At 32.7% G+C, this 20,245-nt stretch overlaps 1 protein-coding gene across 13 annotated transcripts in view; it reads left to right on the top strand.

Moving 5' to 3' along the window:
- ADGRL2 (adhesion G protein-coupled receptor L2) overlaps window positions 1–20,245 on the top strand; it is a 295,989-nt gene that overhangs the window by 256,435 nt on the left and 19,309 nt on the right. For all 13 annotated transcript variants that reach the window (XM_043877657.1, XM_043877661.1, XM_043877656.1 and 10 more), the window contains 7 exons: window positions 1,845–2,028; window positions 13,164–13,289; window positions 13,554–13,759; window positions 14,842–15,015; window positions 15,954–16,163; window positions 17,040–17,260; window positions 18,582–18,648. In XM_043877657.1, coding sequence (XP_043733592.1) covers window positions 1,845–2,028; window positions 13,164–13,289; window positions 13,554–13,759; window positions 14,842–15,015; window positions 15,954–16,163; window positions 17,040–17,260; window positions 18,582–18,648 — 1,188 coding nt within the window. The remainder of the gene's footprint in view (window positions 1–1,844; window positions 2,029–13,163; window positions 13,290–13,553; window positions 13,760–14,841; window positions 15,016–15,953; window positions 16,164–17,039; window positions 17,261–18,581; window positions 18,649–20,245) is intronic.

Here is a 20,245-nt window from a genome sequence, read left to right as displayed (position 1 = left end):
TAATATTTTGAAAGTCCCTTATTAGCCTGTTTAATGGGGTCAAAGAAATACATGCTGAAATTTATAGAATTTGTCATACTGAAATTTTCAGCTCACCTTTATGGTATTAGTTAATGTGTGAAATGTAATAATTGGTATGTTGCCCAGGATGTATATCTCAGTGGGAGTAGAACAGCTTTCTTTCTTTGGCAGGGAGACTACATCAGGAATATGATTAGCGTAATGATCGTTTTGATGCCACTAGAAAAATACAAATGATAATAAATAAGGAGCGATTCAAATTAATGAAAGCATGCCATCAGCGAGTTATGTCTATAGCTAGTAAATTTCAGCATGACCTTAATTTCCGACCAGTGTCGTTTTCAGTATGTCTCAAATGAGCTTCTCTGTTCAGATAAGACTAATAAAACACCTTAAATTACAAATTAGAAGCTGACTTACACTATGCAAATGAAACAAATTCCTGTTTTGTGACGAAGGATTCATTTGTAGCTTAGATTAGAGGCTCCAGTCTGTATTTCTTGGTAACTAATGAATCTGGCCTCAGCAGACCACTTTCTGTTCCACTCCAGTTAATGGATGCAGCAGTATCAGTGTGAGCATTTTGACTATTTTATCTCCCAGTAGAGAGAGAGAAAAGCCTTTGACTCCACTTGGAAGTATCTTCTACCTGCCAGGAAGGTTTTGGTGACTCACATGGCAGACAAAACAAGGATATTAAGATGGATTAAGCTAATTAATCTCACTCTGACAGTAGCCTCAAACAAATTTTCTACCTGCTTATTTCAATACAATACCTCAAACAGGCCGTTTTTGTAGTGTTTGTACAATGTATGTTCTTTTTTCTTAATGATTGCCAGTAGATCAGAGCAATTTATATTTGGGCTTAATGATGCACTATGACTAGGTACATGGGAGAAAGAGTAAATAAAAATAAACTTAGTGATTTCAGCTATTAAGCTATAGTCAGTGTACAGCTGCAGTAAGTATCAGTGCAAAAGCCAACTTTCAATTGCATAACTGACTGGACTACATTTTTATTTAATGTTGTTTTGCATGGGAATACACTAAACCTACATATATGAATATTTAAAACATGTATATTTATAAAGACGCCTTTTCTGTTTTTATTAAATTATTAGTCTGGCTTTAAATATTTTGACTGTTTTCCTGATCCCCTTAAAAACAGATCATTGTTTACACATGATGGTATACTGTCTAGTGTTTTTAGCTAGCCAGGGAATTGGAAGAGTGGAAATATTCACAAATAATTTGTAAACTGTGAAATCATCTTGGTTTTTTCCTAGTGATAATAGTAGACAATGTTATAAGGCACAATTTTGGATACTATTTTAGTTCAGGTTTCCAAAACCAACATGATTTTATTTTCTAGCAAATATATTAGGCTACCCTAGAGATACCAATGTTTTCTATTTAGAACATTTACGTCTTGAGATTATATGTAGGAGTGACCATGCATGTATGTGTAATACCTCAGATTAAGAGCTGACACTGGTTTTCTTTCTTTTCAATGATTGAGATATGATTAGATAAACAGAAACGAGATGTCTCTTTATATACTTAGTCTTTATAATTAAATAGTAGTCTACTAATCTTCAGTTCTATTTTGAAAGGGTCAGACATCAAGTTGGCCAGATAATGTGTTGTCCAGGTATTCTTCCATAAGAGTAAATCATCATATTTTTATCTTGATGTAATAAAGTATGTATAATATGATAAATATTACAAGATAGATAAATATTACAATTTCACTAGTCAGTGATTGAAAATCACCTTGGTACTAGAAGCAGTCAATACTAATGATGGTCTTCTAATGGATTTAGGCAATTGTTGATACAGTGGACAATCTTCTGAGACCTGAAGCTTTGGAATCATGGAAACATATGAATTCTTCTGAACAAGCACATACTGCAACGATGTTGCTGGATACATTGGAAGAAGGAGCGTTTGTCCTGGCTGACAATCTTGTAGAACCAACCAGGGTATCAATGCCCACAGAAAATATTGGTGAGTGAATCTATTGTTGAGTTTAATTTTTATTTAGAAGATAGATGTTTAAGAGAATTATGATTCCAATATGAATCTTTTGAGTTATTTCCAAGTGCTAAGCTTTTCTTTTGTCAAGTTATGTTTGTCCTTTAATAAGAAATGTAACTGATAACATTCATAAAATTAATGCAAAAGCCAAAATCTATTCTATGTCTTATCAAAGTTGGTTTGATGTACTTTTTTCCAACTAAAAAATCATTAAAGGAAAGAAGTGTTTAGAGTACTTAAATGCCAGAATATGGATTGCTTAAGTAGTGAAAATGCTTGCTATGGAACTAGGGCAAATGCTTTTCCATTTATATGATATGTTCCTAATGAATTTAAATTACTTTCTGGAATGTGTTCTCCCAGTCAAATATTTTAGGCACACAGATATGTGAGCCAAATGTTTATATTAAACACAACTGCTTTCAGGTGAAAATGTGGTCAGTGATGTACATCCCCCATAGAGCAGAATATTCATGCTTTATAGATTGCAAAATAGCTGCAGATAGTTTTGGAGGATCATTTAGAATTTAAATGCTGGCAGTGAGAGGCAAGAATTCACTTTTGATGATATTTGAAAGAAGTACCGTTAAGTTCAGTGAAATTATACTAATAAATTAGTATAATTCTATACTGATTATACTATAATATATAATGTATATATACTAAATATATAATGGTATACTATAACTTGTCAGTCAGTATAGGCTTGACTGATTTAGAATTGTTATTCAGTGGGTTTGAGCTCAGATGAAGTTTATAGTATCCCTTAGTAAAGTAAAGAAATTTCCAAAGCATAAATGTGAAAAAAACCAAAAGGGAACACAAACTACTCTGTCATTGAAAGAATGTATTGGAGCAGCAGATATTGAATGAAGTTCTGCTATCTAGGATGCCATATCTTATTGTCTTATTGTGCCTACTGAAACATGGGACTTTATATTTAAAAATGCAGAAAAGCAAGTTGTGTAGGAGAAGTAGACATAAATCTAATTATGATACCTGGATTTAGATACAAAATTTTAAATAACTGAGTTTTTAGAAAGAGGGTATTATTAAAATCATATTTTTATTTACTTAATGAGGTTTGAAGTGATAAATAACTTCATTTTAAGTCAAAATAATTTGACTTGCTTTGGGAGAGCAGTCACAAGGAAAGTGATAGTCTACCATTGTTTAGTAGAAATAGAAAATAAAAGTTCTCTTTTCTGTCTAGAGCTGTCATTATTTCTGAGTTTATTTAGTAGTCTAATGAATTTTCTAAGATACACATTAAATAATTCTCAGATGTTTTTAGGGATGTGCCTATAAGATAAAGGAGTGTAGACTTGATTATCTCAGAAGACAAATCATAAAAAGTATTTGAAGTGTTGTGTTGTGACCTCCATTTATTTTTTAAACCTTTTGAAGACTATTTTAAAATCAACGCCCCCCCCCAAAAAAAAAAACCCTAAAATTTCCCACTTTAAGCTCCTTCCAAGAGTGCAAGAAATTTTGCTAGGCCAGGTTGACATTGTCTGCTCCCATCAGCTTCACATATGTAGAACACACATATTGTTATATGTCTGAGACATTTTTATCTCATTTTGAGAATGGTCAGGAATTTTTTTCCCCTAATAGTTGTGTTTTTCGGAGTTCTACATGATTATCCTTTGCACTGGTTTTTAATTGTTTTTTAATTAAAGAAAGAACATTATGCATAGATTTCTCATAGTGTATATAGTACATGTTTTACTGACTTCTGAAAAATAATGCCCTGAGAGGGAATTTTAAGGGAAAATCAGTTCAGTTCAGTCGCACAGTCGTGTCTGACTCTTTGCGACCCCAGGAACTGCAGCAAGCCAGGCCTCCCTGTCCACCATCAAGTCCCATAGTCTACCCAAACCCATGCCCACTGAGTTCGTGATGCCATCCAAACATCTCATCCTCTGTCGTCCCCTTTCCTCCTGCCCTCAATCTTTCCCAGCATCAGGGTCTTTTCAAATGAGTCAGCTCTTTGCATCAGGTGGCCGAAATATTGGAGTTTCAGCTTTAGCATCAGTCCTTCCAATGCACACCCAGGACTGATCTCCTTTAGGATGGACTGGTAGGATCTCCTTGCAGTCCAAGGGACTCTCAAGAGTCTTCTCCAACATCACAGTTCAAAATCATCAATTCTTTGGCGCTCAGCTTACTTAATAGTCTAACTCTCACATCCATACATGACTACTGGAAAAACCATAGCCATGACCAGATGGACCTTTGTTGACAAAGTAATGTCTCTGCTTTTTAATATGCTGTCTCGGTTGGTCTTAGCTTTATTTCCAAGGAGTAATCGTCTTTTAATTTCATGGCTGCAATCACCATCTGCAGTGAATTTGGAGCCCCCCAAAATAAGTCAGTCACTGTTTCCACCGTTTCCCCATCTATTTGCCTTGAAGTGATGGGACCAGATGCCATGATCTTAGTTTTCTGAAAGTTGAGCTTTAAGCCAACTTTTTCACTCTCCTCTTTCACTTTCATCCAGAGGCTCTTTAGTTCTTCTTCACTTTCTGCCATAAGGGTGGTGTCATCTGCATATCTGAGGTTATTGATACTTCTCCTGGCAATCTTGATTCCAGTTTGTGTTTCCTCTAGCCCAGTGTTTCTCATGAGGTACTCTGCATAGAAGTTAAATAAGCAGGGTGACAATATACAGCATTGACGTACTCCTTTTCAGGTTTGGAACCAGTCTATTGTTCCATGTCCAGTTCTAACTGTTGCTTCCTGACCTGCATACAGGTTTCTCAAGAAGCAGGTCAGGTGGTCTGGAATTCCCATCTCTTTGAGAATTTTCCACAGTTTATTGTGATCCACATGGTCAAAGGCTTTGGCATAGTCAATAAAGCAGAAATAGATGTTTTTCTGGAACTCTCTTGTTTTTTCAATGATTCAGCGGATGTTGGCAATTTGATCTCTGGTTCCTCTGTCTTTTCTAAAACCAGCTTGAACATCTGGAAGTTCACAGTTCACGTATTGCTGAAGCTTGGCTTGGAGAATTTTGAGCATTACTTTACTAGTGTGTGAGATGAGTGCAATTGTGCAGTAGTTTGAGCATTCTTTGGCATTGCCTTTCTTTGGGATTGGAATGAAAACTGACCTTTTCCAGTCCTGTGGCCACTGCTGAGTTTTCCAGATTTGCTGGCATATTAAGTGCAGCACTTTCACAGCATCATCTTTTAGGATATGAAATAGCTCAATTGGAATTCCGTCACCTCCACTAGCTTTGTTCATAGTGATGCTTCCTAAGGCCCACTTGACTTCACATTCTAGGATGTCTGGCTTTAGCTGAGTGTGACTGATCACACCATTGTGATTATCTGGGTCGTGAAGATCTTTTTTGTACAGTTCTTCTGTGTATTCTTGCCACCTCTTCTGCTTCTGTTAGTTCCATACCATTTCTGTCCTTTATTGAGCCCATCTTTGCATGAAATGTTCCCTTGGTATCTCTGATTTTCTTCAAGAGATCTCTAGTCCTTCCCATTCTATTGTTTTCCTCTATTTCTTTGCATTGATCGCTGAGGAAGGCTTTCTTATCTCTCCTTGCTATTCTTTGGAACTCTGTATTCAAATGGGTATATCTTTCCTTTTCTCCTTTGCTTTTCACTTGTCTTTTTTTCACAGCTATTTGTAAGTCATCCTCAGACAGCCATTTTGCTTTGTTGCATTTCTTTTTCTTGGGGATTGTCTTGATTCCTGTCTCCTGTACAGTGTCATGAACCTCTGTCCATAGTTCATCAGGCACTCTGTCTATCAGATCTAGTTCCTTAAATCTATTTCTCACTTCCACTGTATAGTCACAGGGGATTTGATTTAGGTGAAATTGATGCATGTATGTGTATGGTTGTGACCCTTCACAACCATTCTCTGTTCACCCAGAACCATCACATTTTTAATCAGCTATACCTCAATACAAAAAATAACGTCCTTATCTTAATGTATTCATGTATTGATTACCCAAGAATTAACGCTATGAAGATCATTTTACATATTCCAATATATTCCTATATCTTTTATTTCACAGTTTTGTGAAAAATATCATCCATAATTTATTTAATGACATTCAAGATTCAACTTTTTCCTAGGACTTGTTCTCTTTTTAGACATGAGGACTAAAATATCCCATTATCCTTTTATGTCTTCATTCTATGTTCTTATCTAAATTTAGAGTATGGCTACAGTATCTTTGTTTACTAAGACAATTTGATTCTCCTCACTGGTTTCTCCTTGAATCCCTATTTTCACTTGATTATATGATTTACTCTTATATGTGACCTCATAAGATTATATGTTATAATTATATCTGAGTATAGCTTATTAAAATCAACTTTGAGGTATACTTTACATACAATAAAAGCAACTGTTTTAAGTGTACTTTTTGATGAGTGTTGACAAATGTACACTCGTTTAACCAACTGCTTGGTCAAGGTTTCAGCCACCTCAGAAGGGTCCTTTACAGTAAATCTCTGATAGGTTTTTCGTATTCCCAGTCCCAAGCAACCACTGGTCTGTTTTGTGTCACTATAATTTTGTTTCTTCTAGACCTTCAGTTGATGAATCATAAACTGTATGCTCTTTTTGATCTTGCTTCTTTTACACAGTATAGTGTTATTGAGATTCATCTGTTTTGGTGCCAGCATCAGTAATTAAATCATTCTTATTGCTGAATTTCCATTATAAGGACACATTTTTGTATCTACTCACTTGGTTGGTCATACATTTAGTTTGTTCCCAGTTTTTGATTATTACTAGTCAAGTTGTTATTTTCCCAAGTTGTTGTACCCTTTTATATTCCTAACAACATTTAGGAACCCTTTTATATTCCTTAACAACAAGTTTAGTTGCTTCACATACTCACTAGCATTTACAATTGTCTTTTCAAATGCCTTTTTCTTTTGTCATTTTGGTGGTTTGTAATGGAATCTCATTTTGGTTTCACTTTTCATTTGTATGGTTGCTAAGTTACATTTTGCTGAAAACTGTTCCAACTTTTCATGTGGTTTTTGGCTATTCATACATCTTTATATAAAGTATCTGCTTATATATTTTGCCCATTTTAGTTGAGTTATTTGTCTTATTATTGGATTATAGAAAGTGAAAGTGAAAGAAAGTGAAGTCGCTCAGTCGTGTCCGACTCTTTGCGATCCCATGCAGTATAGTGTACCAGGATCCTCCATCCATGGGATTTTACTGGATGGAAGAGTACTGGAGTGGGTTGCCATTTCCTTCCCCAGGGGATCTTCCCAGCCCAGGGATTGAACCCAGGTCTCTCGCATTGTAGGTAGACGCTTACTGTCAGGATTGTTTATATACTTCTGATACGAATCTTTTGTCAATCTGTGCATATTCTGAATGATTTCCCTTAGTATATGACTTTCCTTTCTATTTTCTTAATGATATCCTGAGAGAAGGAAAAGTTTTAATTTTGATAAAAAGTCCTCATTACCCAGCTTCAACAACGTCTAGGTAATCTGCTTTCACTTATTCCTCTCACCATTGTATTATTAAAGCAAACCCTAACATTACATTATTACTATAAATTATTTAATATGTATCTTATACTTTAAGAAAAAAAATACAAGCCATTGCCATACTCTAAAAAATTTTAAAAAAAAAGGTTCAAATGATAAAAAGGAGATTTCAATTATTTAATTTTTGGAAATTTGTTAGTACCTAGTTTGTTTAACCAGTACACAAACAAGTTCGTGTACATCTGACTGATGCATTGCTCCTACAGGAGAGAACAAAATTTTCCTTCTGCCTTCTAGGTTTTTGGCTGGTCTAATAACCTCCGATTTAAATTCCATTCCACCTGTCCTCCCCCCACCCCCAGTGATTTTCTGTTGCATCTATGAAAAGAAACACATAATATTTGATTGCTTTCTTCATGCTCTTAAGATTGATTAGGTGGTTTAGTTATTATCAGCCTAATCCAGCATTATAAAATTCCCTATAGTTTATTTTACCAATGTGCTTAGCAGCCAACTTGATTGTATATATCAATTTAAACTTAGTTATATTGTGGTAACAAAAACCCCAGAATCACAGCAGCTCTAAACAATAAAGTTTATAACTCCTTAACTCCGTGTCACCTGAGCCTCGACTCTGCTCTTCTCCGTACCATCTACTCCATGTTGTTTTTACCCCGGGACTCAAGCTAGTGGAACTTGGTACAGTGCTGGTCGGCTGCCAGAGGTCCTAGTTTTTTCTATACACTCTTTTACTTTTCTTCCCCTTCCCACTCACTGCAGTCACTACTCAGAAATGAATTTGACAAACATAAGGACAGATAATTATATTAAAATCCCATCCACGGCACTGGCTATGAGTGAGGCTCCAGGTGGTTCTTCTATGGATCAAGTGTACTCACTTTCAGGAAATATGTTGAACAAAGCATGTATTATTTCAAGTATACAAGAGTATAGAGAGAATCATAAACATCTGTGTACCAGTCACCCACTGAGCCACATTGTAGCATTTCACCATATTTACTTCAAGTTTGGAGGAAAGAAATAGGTATATATAATCTAGAAATCCTCTGGGCCCCTCCTTCCTGATCTGATTAAGAAGGGGGTAGCCATCATTCTTACTTTATTAAGCATTAGTAAGTTTCTATTTATTTACTTTTGCTCTACAGGTATGTGCATTTAGCAATTACTTTTCATATTTTAGGGCTTCCCTGATAGCTCTGTTGGTAAAGAATCCACCTGTAATGCAGGAAACCCTGGTTTAATTCCTGGGTTGGGAAGATCCCCAGGAGAAGGGAAAGGCTACCGGCTCCAGTATTCTGGCCTGGAGAAGGCCAGGGGGTCGCAAAGAGTCAGACACAACTGAGTGACTTTCACTTCACTTTCATATTTTAACATTAATGATTTCACACTATAAATATAACTGTACATTTTTCATATTTATGCTCATTGATATGTGCATCTCTTGTTCATTCATTTGTCCTAAGAATGCACAGCTATTTAATTATGCCTGTGATAGATATTTTAGTAGCTTATGCTTTCTTGATGATACTAGAAAAGCTGAGAGGAAAGTTTTTTTATGTCTCTTACTCATACTTTATACCTTTCTAGATACATATGAGCGTACACACATGCACACGCACACACACACAAACCTGGAAATAGTTCTGGAATGATAGAGCATACCCATGTTTAACTTTACTAAATACTGCCAAATTGCTTTCTACTGCTTTACCAATTTTACACTCTCACCAGTAATATCACTGTTCCCCATCACTCTCTTTGCCAAAGTTCTATTATTGATAAAAATTTTGTCATTCTAATAGACCTGAATTGATCACGTATTTTAATTTGCAGTTCCCTGATTACTTAATGTGAGATACTTAATTCATTGGGTATTTTAATTTTCTCTCCTGTGAATATGTTGTCCACATTTTTTCCTGTTTATCTCTTTCTCTGTAGGTAATGCATTCTGGAACAGTCTGGAAACTAATTCTTTGAAGATTACATAGTTTGCAAATGTTTATTCTGCCCGTGTCTTCTCTTTTTTGCTTTCTGTATTAATATTTTGTTTTACAGAATAATAAAATCAAATTATGAGTCTCTTCTTTTAAGATTGATACTTTTGAAATCTTGCTTTAAAATAGTATTTTTTTTTTTCTTTTGGTCCCCTGACCAAGAAATGTTTCTCTGCTTTGTAGTGATAAAGATTTTATACTTTATTTAGAAATGAAAAAGCTTTGCCTTTTTGCATTTATGTTTTTAATCCAACCTGACGTTTATTTTATTTATGATACTAGTGAGGGAACTAATTTTATTTTTTTCCATATGGATAATCAGTTGTTTCAGCACTTCCAAAACATAATCCATTCCTTTCCCCAATTGGTTTGTCAAGATATCTCTGTCATATATCAAGTTTCTGTACATGTTGGGAGTGTCTGTTTTACATTGTTGCTGTTGTGTGTGTTTTTTTTTTTTTTTTTAGTTATATTAATATTTGGTGAGTTCTTTCAACCCTGCTCCTTAAGGAATCGAATTCCTCTTAGCTGCTTTTTGGCATATCTCTTCCATGTGCGTTTTAAAATCAGCCTGTCAGGTTCCACATACTCAAAAAATTTTTGTTGGAGTTTTTTATTAGAGTTATACTAAGTTTGTAGATAGGCTTTGAAAGAAGTGTCACAGATTTATCTGTGAGTTCTCCCAGATTGGAGCAGGATAGAATTCTCTATCTGTTGTTAGGTTTCCTAGAAAAGTTATATATTTCTCCCAATAATGTCTTATACTTTTTAAATTACAGGCTTATTTTAGGAAATAAGCTTATTTCTATTTTCCTAGGCTTATTGCTAGGAAATGTACACTATTTCTATTGTAAATAATATTTTAAAAAATTATATATTCTGATTGTTTATTAGTATACAGTTGATTTTGCTTATTGCAGCTTGATAAATTATGTTCCTTCTGATAGTATAGTCTTCCTCACATCATTATGTAGTTGACTATATTTTCTATAAATGATTAACAAATTGCTTTTTCCTCCTAGTCTTTGTACCTTTTTGTTATTCTTGAATTACTATCTTAGCTAGGTCTTTTAGTACAGTGCTAAGTAAAAGTTGTGATAGGGATCATCCTGACTTTTAAAAATATGCTTCTAGTTTTTCATCATTTTTTTTCTATAGGTTTGGATACTAACCCTTAACTGATAATTAAGCCTTTATCTGGGCAAGGAATTTTTGTTTTATCCTTCTTGTTTTATAAAGATTTTTTATACTACACGAATGTTGAAATTTGTTGAATTCTTTTGCTTAATATTTTCTTGTTTCTTAATTTGGCTAAATACATTAATGTGTTTTCTAATGCATTAATTTATGTATGCCTTTTTCAGTTAAACTCAATTTGTTTAGGATATACTTAACATATATATAATTAAATGTTTTACATACCTTAAATAAGTGAGAATATTCTGTAATTTTTCTTTTTACTGTTTTAGGCATCAAGATTATATATATATCTTACGAAATGAGTGGAAAAACATTTTTTTAATACTTACTGGATCAGTTTGTTAAAGATTCAGTGTATATTTAACCATGAGTTCATTTTCTTAAGTGATCATAAACTGTTGAATTTTTATTTTAGTCAGTTTTGTTTCTAGGAAATTTTCCCTTTATCTTTATTTGTAGTATAAAGTTGATTATTGCATCTCTGCTAAGATCTATATTAATGGTCCTGTTTTTGAAAATTCAAACAAATTATTTTTACTATCAACATTATTTTAAGTTAAATGAAATTAACTCTTTGTTCATATATATTTGAAATATTTCATGAACGCTTAAAAGATTTCCCTCTACTCTGTCTTCTGTCTTGTTTTAAGAATAATTAATAATTGAGAACCCCTTTCAGTGTGAAGAAGAAGGAAGTATATTTTAGATGTATATTTTTGTCATTCATTGTGTCTCCTTCAAAGCATTAGCCACGCATGGAAGTGATCATCTATATACTCACCTGCTTAATCTTTCTAAGCAAAGTATCTCAACCAGCTTCTGCAGCAGGTAGAATTCTAAGAGTTACAGGTCTGTCATTATAAACTTAATATTTCAGGTGCTTGACGTGTGGCCTCATAGCTTATAAAAATCTCTGTAATTTTATGATTTCATATTTATAGTTGAATCTGTAAGTATTTTACAAAAGAAAGTTGAGAAAGATTTTTAAAAAATAGCATCCAAGAGTTACTCTATAATGGTATGAGTTCGTTTTCCTAAAAGGCAGTGAGTGAATTCATCACACTCTGTGTGTATGTGCATGTACATGTGTATGCACATACAAACACATGTATACGTGTTTATCTAAGTACAGAAATAGCTATTCAAGGATATATGCCATCAGAGAGGGAAAAATTTAGAGAAAAGTATGTGGACTGTATTTATTGAATTATGTGTTACTTTTAAAAATTCAAATATCTGAAATGAAAATTTTTCCATCCAGTTCCTCTCATTTCATCAAAATGGCACATTCTGATTACTAATATGAAATAGTTTACTCTAGTAGAAACAATAATATTTTTCATTCTTTTTAATAAATGTATGCTGATATAAAATATTATAACCTTTATTGGAATGATAGTAGACAACATTTATGTTGAGAATATTACTATTGTATTTTTTAAGCAGAGTTGAGCAGTATTTTTTAAACAGTCTTGCTGATCATATAAATATTCTTAATGTTTCTTTATTGACTTGACTTGATTTCCTAACATGTTTTCTAATGTTCCTACCTCATTAGAAATTTTGAACTTTGGATCCTACGGCAAATGGTTTGCAAACTTTTTGTGTAGAAATCCAAGTAGTACACATTTTAAGCTTTGCAGGCCATGTGGCCTAAGCTGCAAATACTTAACTGCTATAGACAATATGTTAATAGATAATTGAGTCCCAGTAAAACATTATTTACCAAAACAAGTGGCCGACCAGATTGCCTGACTTGAGTATGTAAAAATGGATCACTACTAGTGAGAATTAATGGGAAGTATGAACATAATGCCAGACGTAGACATTTTCTCATAAATAATGCTATGCTGGGCAACTACTTTTAGAAATTATAGAAAACTTATTACTGCAAAACTGACCTATGTAATCTTATGTATTAAAATACATTATGTAGCAATACATAGAAATAGATATCTACATGCAGTAGAGGTATTCAAATTTTATACTTCGTATTGTGTTTTACCATTACCAAATAATGGTCACTGAAAATTACTTTAACATAGAGTCAAAAAATAATTTTGAGATATTTTTGTTTAACATGATTTCAGTGAAACTTTGATAGTTGTGTGCTATAAATCAGACACTTCATATTCATAGGCCAAAAGAGTAGAATTAGTTGACAAAAGATATATAAAACTCTAAAGAAAATTTTTAAAATGATTACACCTAAATTTTTAAAGTAGTAAAGTTTAAGACCTCTCAGAATAATTTAGTTGTTTGTTCATAATTTTGTTGTAATTGAACACTAAAGTTTTTAGAATAGTAAACAAGGAGAATAGTGGTTTCTGTGCAATTTGCCTTTTTGTCGGTGAATATAAAGAATCCCCCTTTGTTCTCCTCCTTTATCTTTTACCTTATCCAGTTCTGGAAGTTGCAGTACTCAGTACAGAAGGACAGGTCCAAGACTTTAAATTTCCTCTGGGCATCAAAGGAGCAGGCAGCTCAATCCAACTCTCTGCAAATACGGTCAAACAGAACAGCAGGAATGGTAAGATGGAGCAAAGTCTTTTAAAAATTGATAGGGTTTTTGTTCAGTTAAACCTGTTAATTCTAAAATCCTGAGTATTTGACTCCTAATATAACAAATAAGGCTTAACATTTAAAAGCAGATTTAAAATAACACCTACTCTTTCCCAGTAAACTTAATCTGAATAAAGATTTCATAAGGATTTCATTTTGTTACTTTACTGTGTCTTATCTTATTCATAAGCATATTTTCTGTAAAGACATATGACTGTTTTTACCTTCCTAGGTCTTGCAAAGTTGGTGTTCATCATTTACCGGAGTCTGGGACAGTTCCTTAGTACCGAAAATGCAACCATAAAACTGGGTGCTGACTTTATTGGTCGAAATAGCACCATTGCAGTGAATTCCCACGTCATTTCAGTTTCAATCAATAAAGAATCCAGCCGAGTATACTTGACAGATCCTGTGCTTTTTACCTTACCACACATTGATGTAAGTTATGTATGCTAATGAAGTAGTGGAAGGTTATAAAACCAGTGAGGACAGAAAGGAAAACTGACATGTCGTGGATTGAGAGAAGGGGAATGGAGAAGTGGCAGAGAGGAAATAAAAGACTTCCTATTTGAATTTCAAATGTTGGACTAGGTCAGAGACACAAGTTTATTTAAGTCTGTGAACATAAAATTAAATGAGCCTGGTTCAGTGATTATTAGAATTTAAGTGTATTCTTAATGAAAGCTAATTCAGTAATCAACAGGAAAATGTAAATGCCTGTAATTTGTTTTAGAATGAAAATTAACTCTTACCTTACCAGCATAATAACAGAGTACTAGGACTCTGCCTTTTTCATGTGGCAGATCGTTTTGGTTTGTTTTACTGATTATATTAACACACATTATCAAGCAGTGTTTTTTTAACAATATAGAATTGAAGAGATGTGATTCCTCTGCTATACCTTAGGACGCAAGTTAGTAGTTAAATAATTGCACTGTGTTGGAAGATTGTCTGCAGAATTTGGCTGTAGTTATAGTAGAGTGAATAAGTGGGCACAGATAGCCATGTAAATCTCCAGAATTGGCAAAGAACAATACATTTGTGTGGCTGTTTTCTTCTCATGTTTTCTGTAGTTTGCTTCACTCTCTTTAGAGCCTTGATGTACTAACTATAGGATTTGAATCATCTCTATTGTGTCCCTTACAACAAAAATGGGCCCAAAACAAGTTGGATTTTTAAACACTTGGTCCATATAGAATTTATCAGAGCAAATTTTGTCAGAAAAGAAAAAATGAATCTGATATACCATCAGTATGTAAAATCAGAAGATGGAAATTGTAATTGTGTAAAATGGGTCTTTGGTAATTTAGAGTACACTTTAGAGTGTTTCGGACTATAAAGCCCCTTTTAAGTTAGATATCTGCCTTGTATAACATAGTCTACAATTTTGCTGATGAAAAACTTTATAGTCCGAAACATGCAAAAGTTTAATCTAAATTACCTTTTACACATATTAAACAATTGCTATTGCCATCTTAGAGTATAAAATCCTAATTTTATCTTGTCATTTTATTTCCCAGCCTGACAATTATTTCAATGCAAACTGCTCCTTCTGGAACTACTCAGAGAGAACTATGATGGGATATTGGTCTACCCAGGGCTGCAAGCTGGTTGACACTAATAAAACTCGTACGACGTGTGCATGCAGCCACCTAACCAATTTTGCAATTCTCATGGCCCATAGGGAAATTGCAGTAAGTATTTGCACTTCTAATTAGTAGCAGAGAAAAACCTCAGAGATTCAAAACAGCCTGTGTAATTGTCCCTTCTTTGGGTGCTTATCGTAACTAAAAAGCAAACAAAGTAATGTGGATTTCTAATTGTTTCTACACTGTCCATGTATTTTAGGCAGTTTCGACACTATATTTATTGTTACTTCTCAAAATCATGTACTTCATAGACTTGTTGTTCTAAGTTTTTCCCCTGTGGTCAGGTGTTAAGCAGAGGCGTCAGGGATTTAAAAAGCTAACAGCAACAATAGATTATATAAAAGAGACAGAGGGTTTAAATATTAACATGCCCTCCCCATCTTAAATGTTTGAATCTCATTTCAAAACTTTTCGGTAAGTTCCCAAGCACTTTGCACACTCTATAAGACTGCAGATTATGAAAGATCAGAAAGACTTCTGGGATATTTTAGAATTCATTTCTTCTTCTGATTAAGAGAACAATACCCAGAAGATAAAAATATTTTAAGAACCACAGCATGAAAACTCTCAGATCTACTATGTACTTAACTCTTAGTATATAAAATCTCAGGGAGAAAATTAAAATTTAAAATATGACTTATTTGTTAGTCTGGAAATTCATTAAAATGCCAGTTATTTTTAAATAAGTAGTCTTTATTATAAAATGTTTTCTGTGTTTATGTAAGTAATAATTTCAGTCATTTTTTAAGTAGAATCTTCTACTTTCATAGATCATTCTTTGAATATAAAATTCAATAAGATAGTACTGAACTGTTACATGATTGAAAAAAAATTTGTTTTAGCATTGAGCCCCATTTGAACACACATGAATATTCAGAGTTTAGTATTAAAAGACAAACTCTCACATGTGTAACTCATATTATATTTATTTAATGTAACATAGGAATACTAAAGTCCTTCATATTTATTTTTTTTATTTTCAGTACAAAGATGGAGTTCATGAATTACTCCTTACAGTCATCACCTGGGTGGGAATCGTCATTTCCCTTGTTTGTCTGGCTATCTGCATCTTCACTTTCTGCTTTTTCCGTGGTCTGCAGAGTGACCGTAATACTATTCACAAGAACCTTTGTATCAACCTTTTTATTGCTGAATTTATTTTCCTAATAGGCATTGATAAGACAAAATACATGGTAAGTACCCCTTCCATTTGTTGACCTTGTATCTCTGAAAATTATTATTATAACAAGTTTTCCACATGCGCTGCTGTTAATATTTGACCTTATAACTTAATATAGTTGACATGGCAATATTAAAGGATAATTTATAATAAAAGACAACCCAATCATTAAGTAATATTGTGGGTTAATTCATTTCTTATATTAAGGTACTGTTGCATTTTTCTGGGTTTTAATAAAACACGTAATTTGAGTAGAAGAATGCTGGGGACACTAAAATGAAAAGATAATATTAAATTTTTCATTTTGTTTACCTAGTCATTCTGACCAGTGATCATTTCCTCATAATCTGAGCAATTTATTCTTTATCATGAGGTCTCAATGTAAGAAAGATAACTTAGTTAATGCTTTACACTATAGAATGAATTGGAGAATGCTCCACATATGACAGGAAAATGATGTTAACTAGTTAGAGCTAGTATATTTACCATTAAAGCAGAATTTTTAAGATTCTCTAATAGAAAAAAGTAGAACTTATGTTTTTGGGAGCAATTTTTCTAAAGATTTTTAAAACAAAGTATCTACAAGTAGAATATTCAGATTTAAAATATGTAATTCTAGAAAAGAAATGTTTTCTTATTTGCGTTTAGTTTTACTAAAAATATAAATGTCTTATAGTGATGATATTTTTAGCACATCTAGCATTACACTTCATAAGCATTGAGTCATATTTAGCAGTATTTTCACTTATTAAAATAAAAGATTTTTAAGAAGCAGTCATTTAAATAATGATGTATCTTAAAGACACTATCAGTGAATACTGTATAGTTTTGAAGTGGTCTGTTTATATTGACGTGTTCCCTTTTGGGTTTTTGCTTCTTTCCTTTATAGATTGCATGCCCAATATTTGCAGGACTGTTACACTTTTTCTTTTTGGCTGCTTTTGCTTGGATGTGTCTAGAGGGTGTTCAGCTCTATCTAATGTTGGTTGAAGTCTTTGAAAGTGAATATTCAAGAAAGAAATACTACTATGTTGCCGGTTACTTGTTTCCTGCCACAGTGGTTGGGGTTTCAGCTGCTATTGACTATAAGAGCTATGGAACAGAAAAAGCGTAAGTAATTGCAAGTGACCTGAGTGTTTTTCAAGTGAATAATTTTTTTTTAAAGCCTGTTAGCTGTCAGTGAGGGTCCCTGACAGACTAAAATAGCATCTGAAAGCTTTATTGGTAAGAGAATGGGCATGCCGTGCACAAATTACAATCAAGTCTTTTGTAATTTTCTAGGTTCAGAGGATTTGTACTCTGGTGAGGCAGATTCTAAATTATGGACTTTCTTTTTAACACAAAAGATTGACCTGAAACAAATTGAAAAAGTAAATAACTTTTTAGCCTTAGAAAGATATTAAGCAAGAAATTCTTCTGAACTTAAAGCATCTGACAGGTTTAACTACTCAGTGTTTAAGCTAATGCTTCATTAGCTCTCTTTGTGCAGCCGACCCTCTAGCTAACTCTTGTTTTGAATTGTGACAGTACCACACTCCATCCCATATGTTTTACTTTGATAATATTTTATCAGGCAGTTTGAAAGGATTAAAATAAGTGACTGTCATTCATTTATAAAAAAAAAAATACAGATATTTATGGAAAGTGACAGAAGGTAGACATAGCCATGTTTCTAAAGATTTTGTTTGCTAGAGGCATGAATTTGCCTTCCAATTCTGTTTATTTTTTCCTTTGATAAAATTAGTTATATAAAGATTCTTTGGACTAAAGAAAGCTTTTTGACTACACAGATGATGAAAGACAAAAGAAATTCGTTGGGGATTCAATGTTGTATGAAGAATGAACTACTAAGTAAAATCTGTCTTAATAAGTTTATGCATCATTTACTCTAATAATGTATGAATTCTATGCTTGGATTTTTTTTTTCCCTAGTATCCATCCATTCCCAATTGAGGTGTTATATTTGTGATATACTGTTTTACAACAGACATTACATCTGAACACTTATTTTTTTCTTATCCTTTGTGTTCCAGATGGGTGAAACATTTTAGCTCAGATGTAGATCCGAAAGGCAAATTTTGAAGATAAGAACTTTAGAACAATGAGACAATTTGGAATGCTGAGTTTTAAGTTTTTCTTAGTAAACTGAGAGGTTTTAATTTTTCAGGATTGGGGTGGGAGGTTATTGTTTTCCCAATACAGTTATGTATGTCTTTATCAAATTTAAAACCTGAAATGAAGAACAATAGTTTGAGGTAAATAATTACTACTCTTTAAGTCAGAGCCAACTCAATTATTAAAATTGTTCTTGTCCATGATAAATCAATTTTCAGAGGCAACTGTAAAGATAGTTTTGCTTGTTAGATTTTTAAAATTCTGTCTTACTTGTGATGTTGAGGATCCACTTAATGTTCTTTTCTTTTCCTAATAGTTGCTGGCTTCATGTTGATAACTATTTTATATGGAGTTTCATTGGACCTGTTACCTTCATTATTCTGGTAAGCAGACTCTGCTTTTCTTTCCTTTTTATTTTTGCCGTTTTAGCTGTACAATGGAAGTAAGGATAATTTGTTTTACTGTTTATCTGTCTATACATGCAAAGATTTTATTAACATGTCTAGCTTACAAAAGAAAATAATGTATATTTTACCTATGATATAGTTATTGAGAGTTTATATACATGCTAATTAGTACTATTTCTGAAAACCCTCTTTCTTTTAAGAAGTACTTTTTTCCTCATTTGTAATTTAGTTTGCAGAAATGTGATGTCATAATCTAATATATGTATATATGTAAATGTATATATAAAAGCCATGTTAAGATTGTATGATTTGAAAGTAGTTTGAGAATTAGAAAGGAATAATATGTGTAGCATATTCTGTTTTTGACTAGTGAAGATTTTAACTAAGAGGTTTAGTTTAGGTAGTTATGTCTTCATAATCTATAGTATTAGCTCTGCACCAAGCCTGTATAGCATTTATGAATTAAATAAATGTTTTATAGAAGTAAAAGAAAATTAGGTTAATGTTTATTATCATAATTTCTACTTAGTAATTTAGTCCTTTTAAATAAATTCCAAACCCAGATTCTTTCTAAGGGACAAAACAGTTATTTTTTTTTAAGCTTACAGTAATAAAATAATACTAAATGAATTTTAAATTCATTAGAAATAAAATTATTTTTCTAAGACTTAAAATACCAAATGCACATATTGGTTTCCAAGAAATTTTGTTTTAAAATGAACTTAATACAACTTAAGTAAAAGACATTAAGGTTTTTTTACTTAAATTATCGCCAATCAAATATTTGAAATACAGTTGAAATTTTTATAAAAGCTAAAATATTTGGATTTCAGTATTTAAAAGCTATTCACTCAGTTTTAACATCATGCTGTTATAAATAATGGTTTCTGACTATTTTAAGATTGAAAATGAAGCATAATCAACTTTATATATCACCTATGTCTTTTTATTTCTATCAAGGTTGTTTTTTCTATAGAAAAGTGACACAGTAAGCTTATTAAGATATTTCCTATGGTTAGTAGTATTATAATTATAGTTACTAGTATTTTAATAAAATTAAGAAAAAATTTTAGTAGTTCAAGGACACTTAAAACTATCTCAAGTGTATATACTTTTGTCATTAAAATACAGTTACTTATAAAAGTAAAATGAAAATTTGAGATGAATGCCTGTAGTAAGCACGCCAGTAAAACACTCCCAAGTGTTCCTTGGAAAGTTGATTTCTCATCAGAGTTATTCAATCCAGATGATCCAGTGTTTGTTCTTGGTTTACTTAAATTAACACAGCCTGAGCCTATCTTGATTTAAATGATAAACAGCTGAGTTGAAGAGGTATGGTCCTCAAAGACACAGGCTTCTTTTTTCCCTAAGCTGTTGGCCAAACATTGATACCTTGAAAATTGTAAAGACCATTGTAGGGATATTTGATCTATACATCTGTCCTACTGCAGTTTTTCTTTATTTTTCTTTTTTTTATATCAGAAGATAAATACTGACTTTAGAATATTAAAAAACCTTTCACATGGCAAAAGGAGTTAACGTTCATTTATCCTCAGCTTCCAGCAAGAAAAGA

The sequence above is a fragment of the Cervus elaphus genome, chromosome 20, assembly GCF_910594005.1.
Source record: "Cervus elaphus chromosome 20, mCerEla1.1, whole genome shotgun sequence".
Classification (NCBI taxonomy): domain Eukaryota; kingdom Metazoa; phylum Chordata; class Mammalia; order Artiodactyla; family Cervidae; genus Cervus; species Cervus elaphus.
The sequence above is the reverse complement of the archived record's forward strand: the minus strand, read 5'-3'. Positions and strand labels throughout refer to the sequence as shown.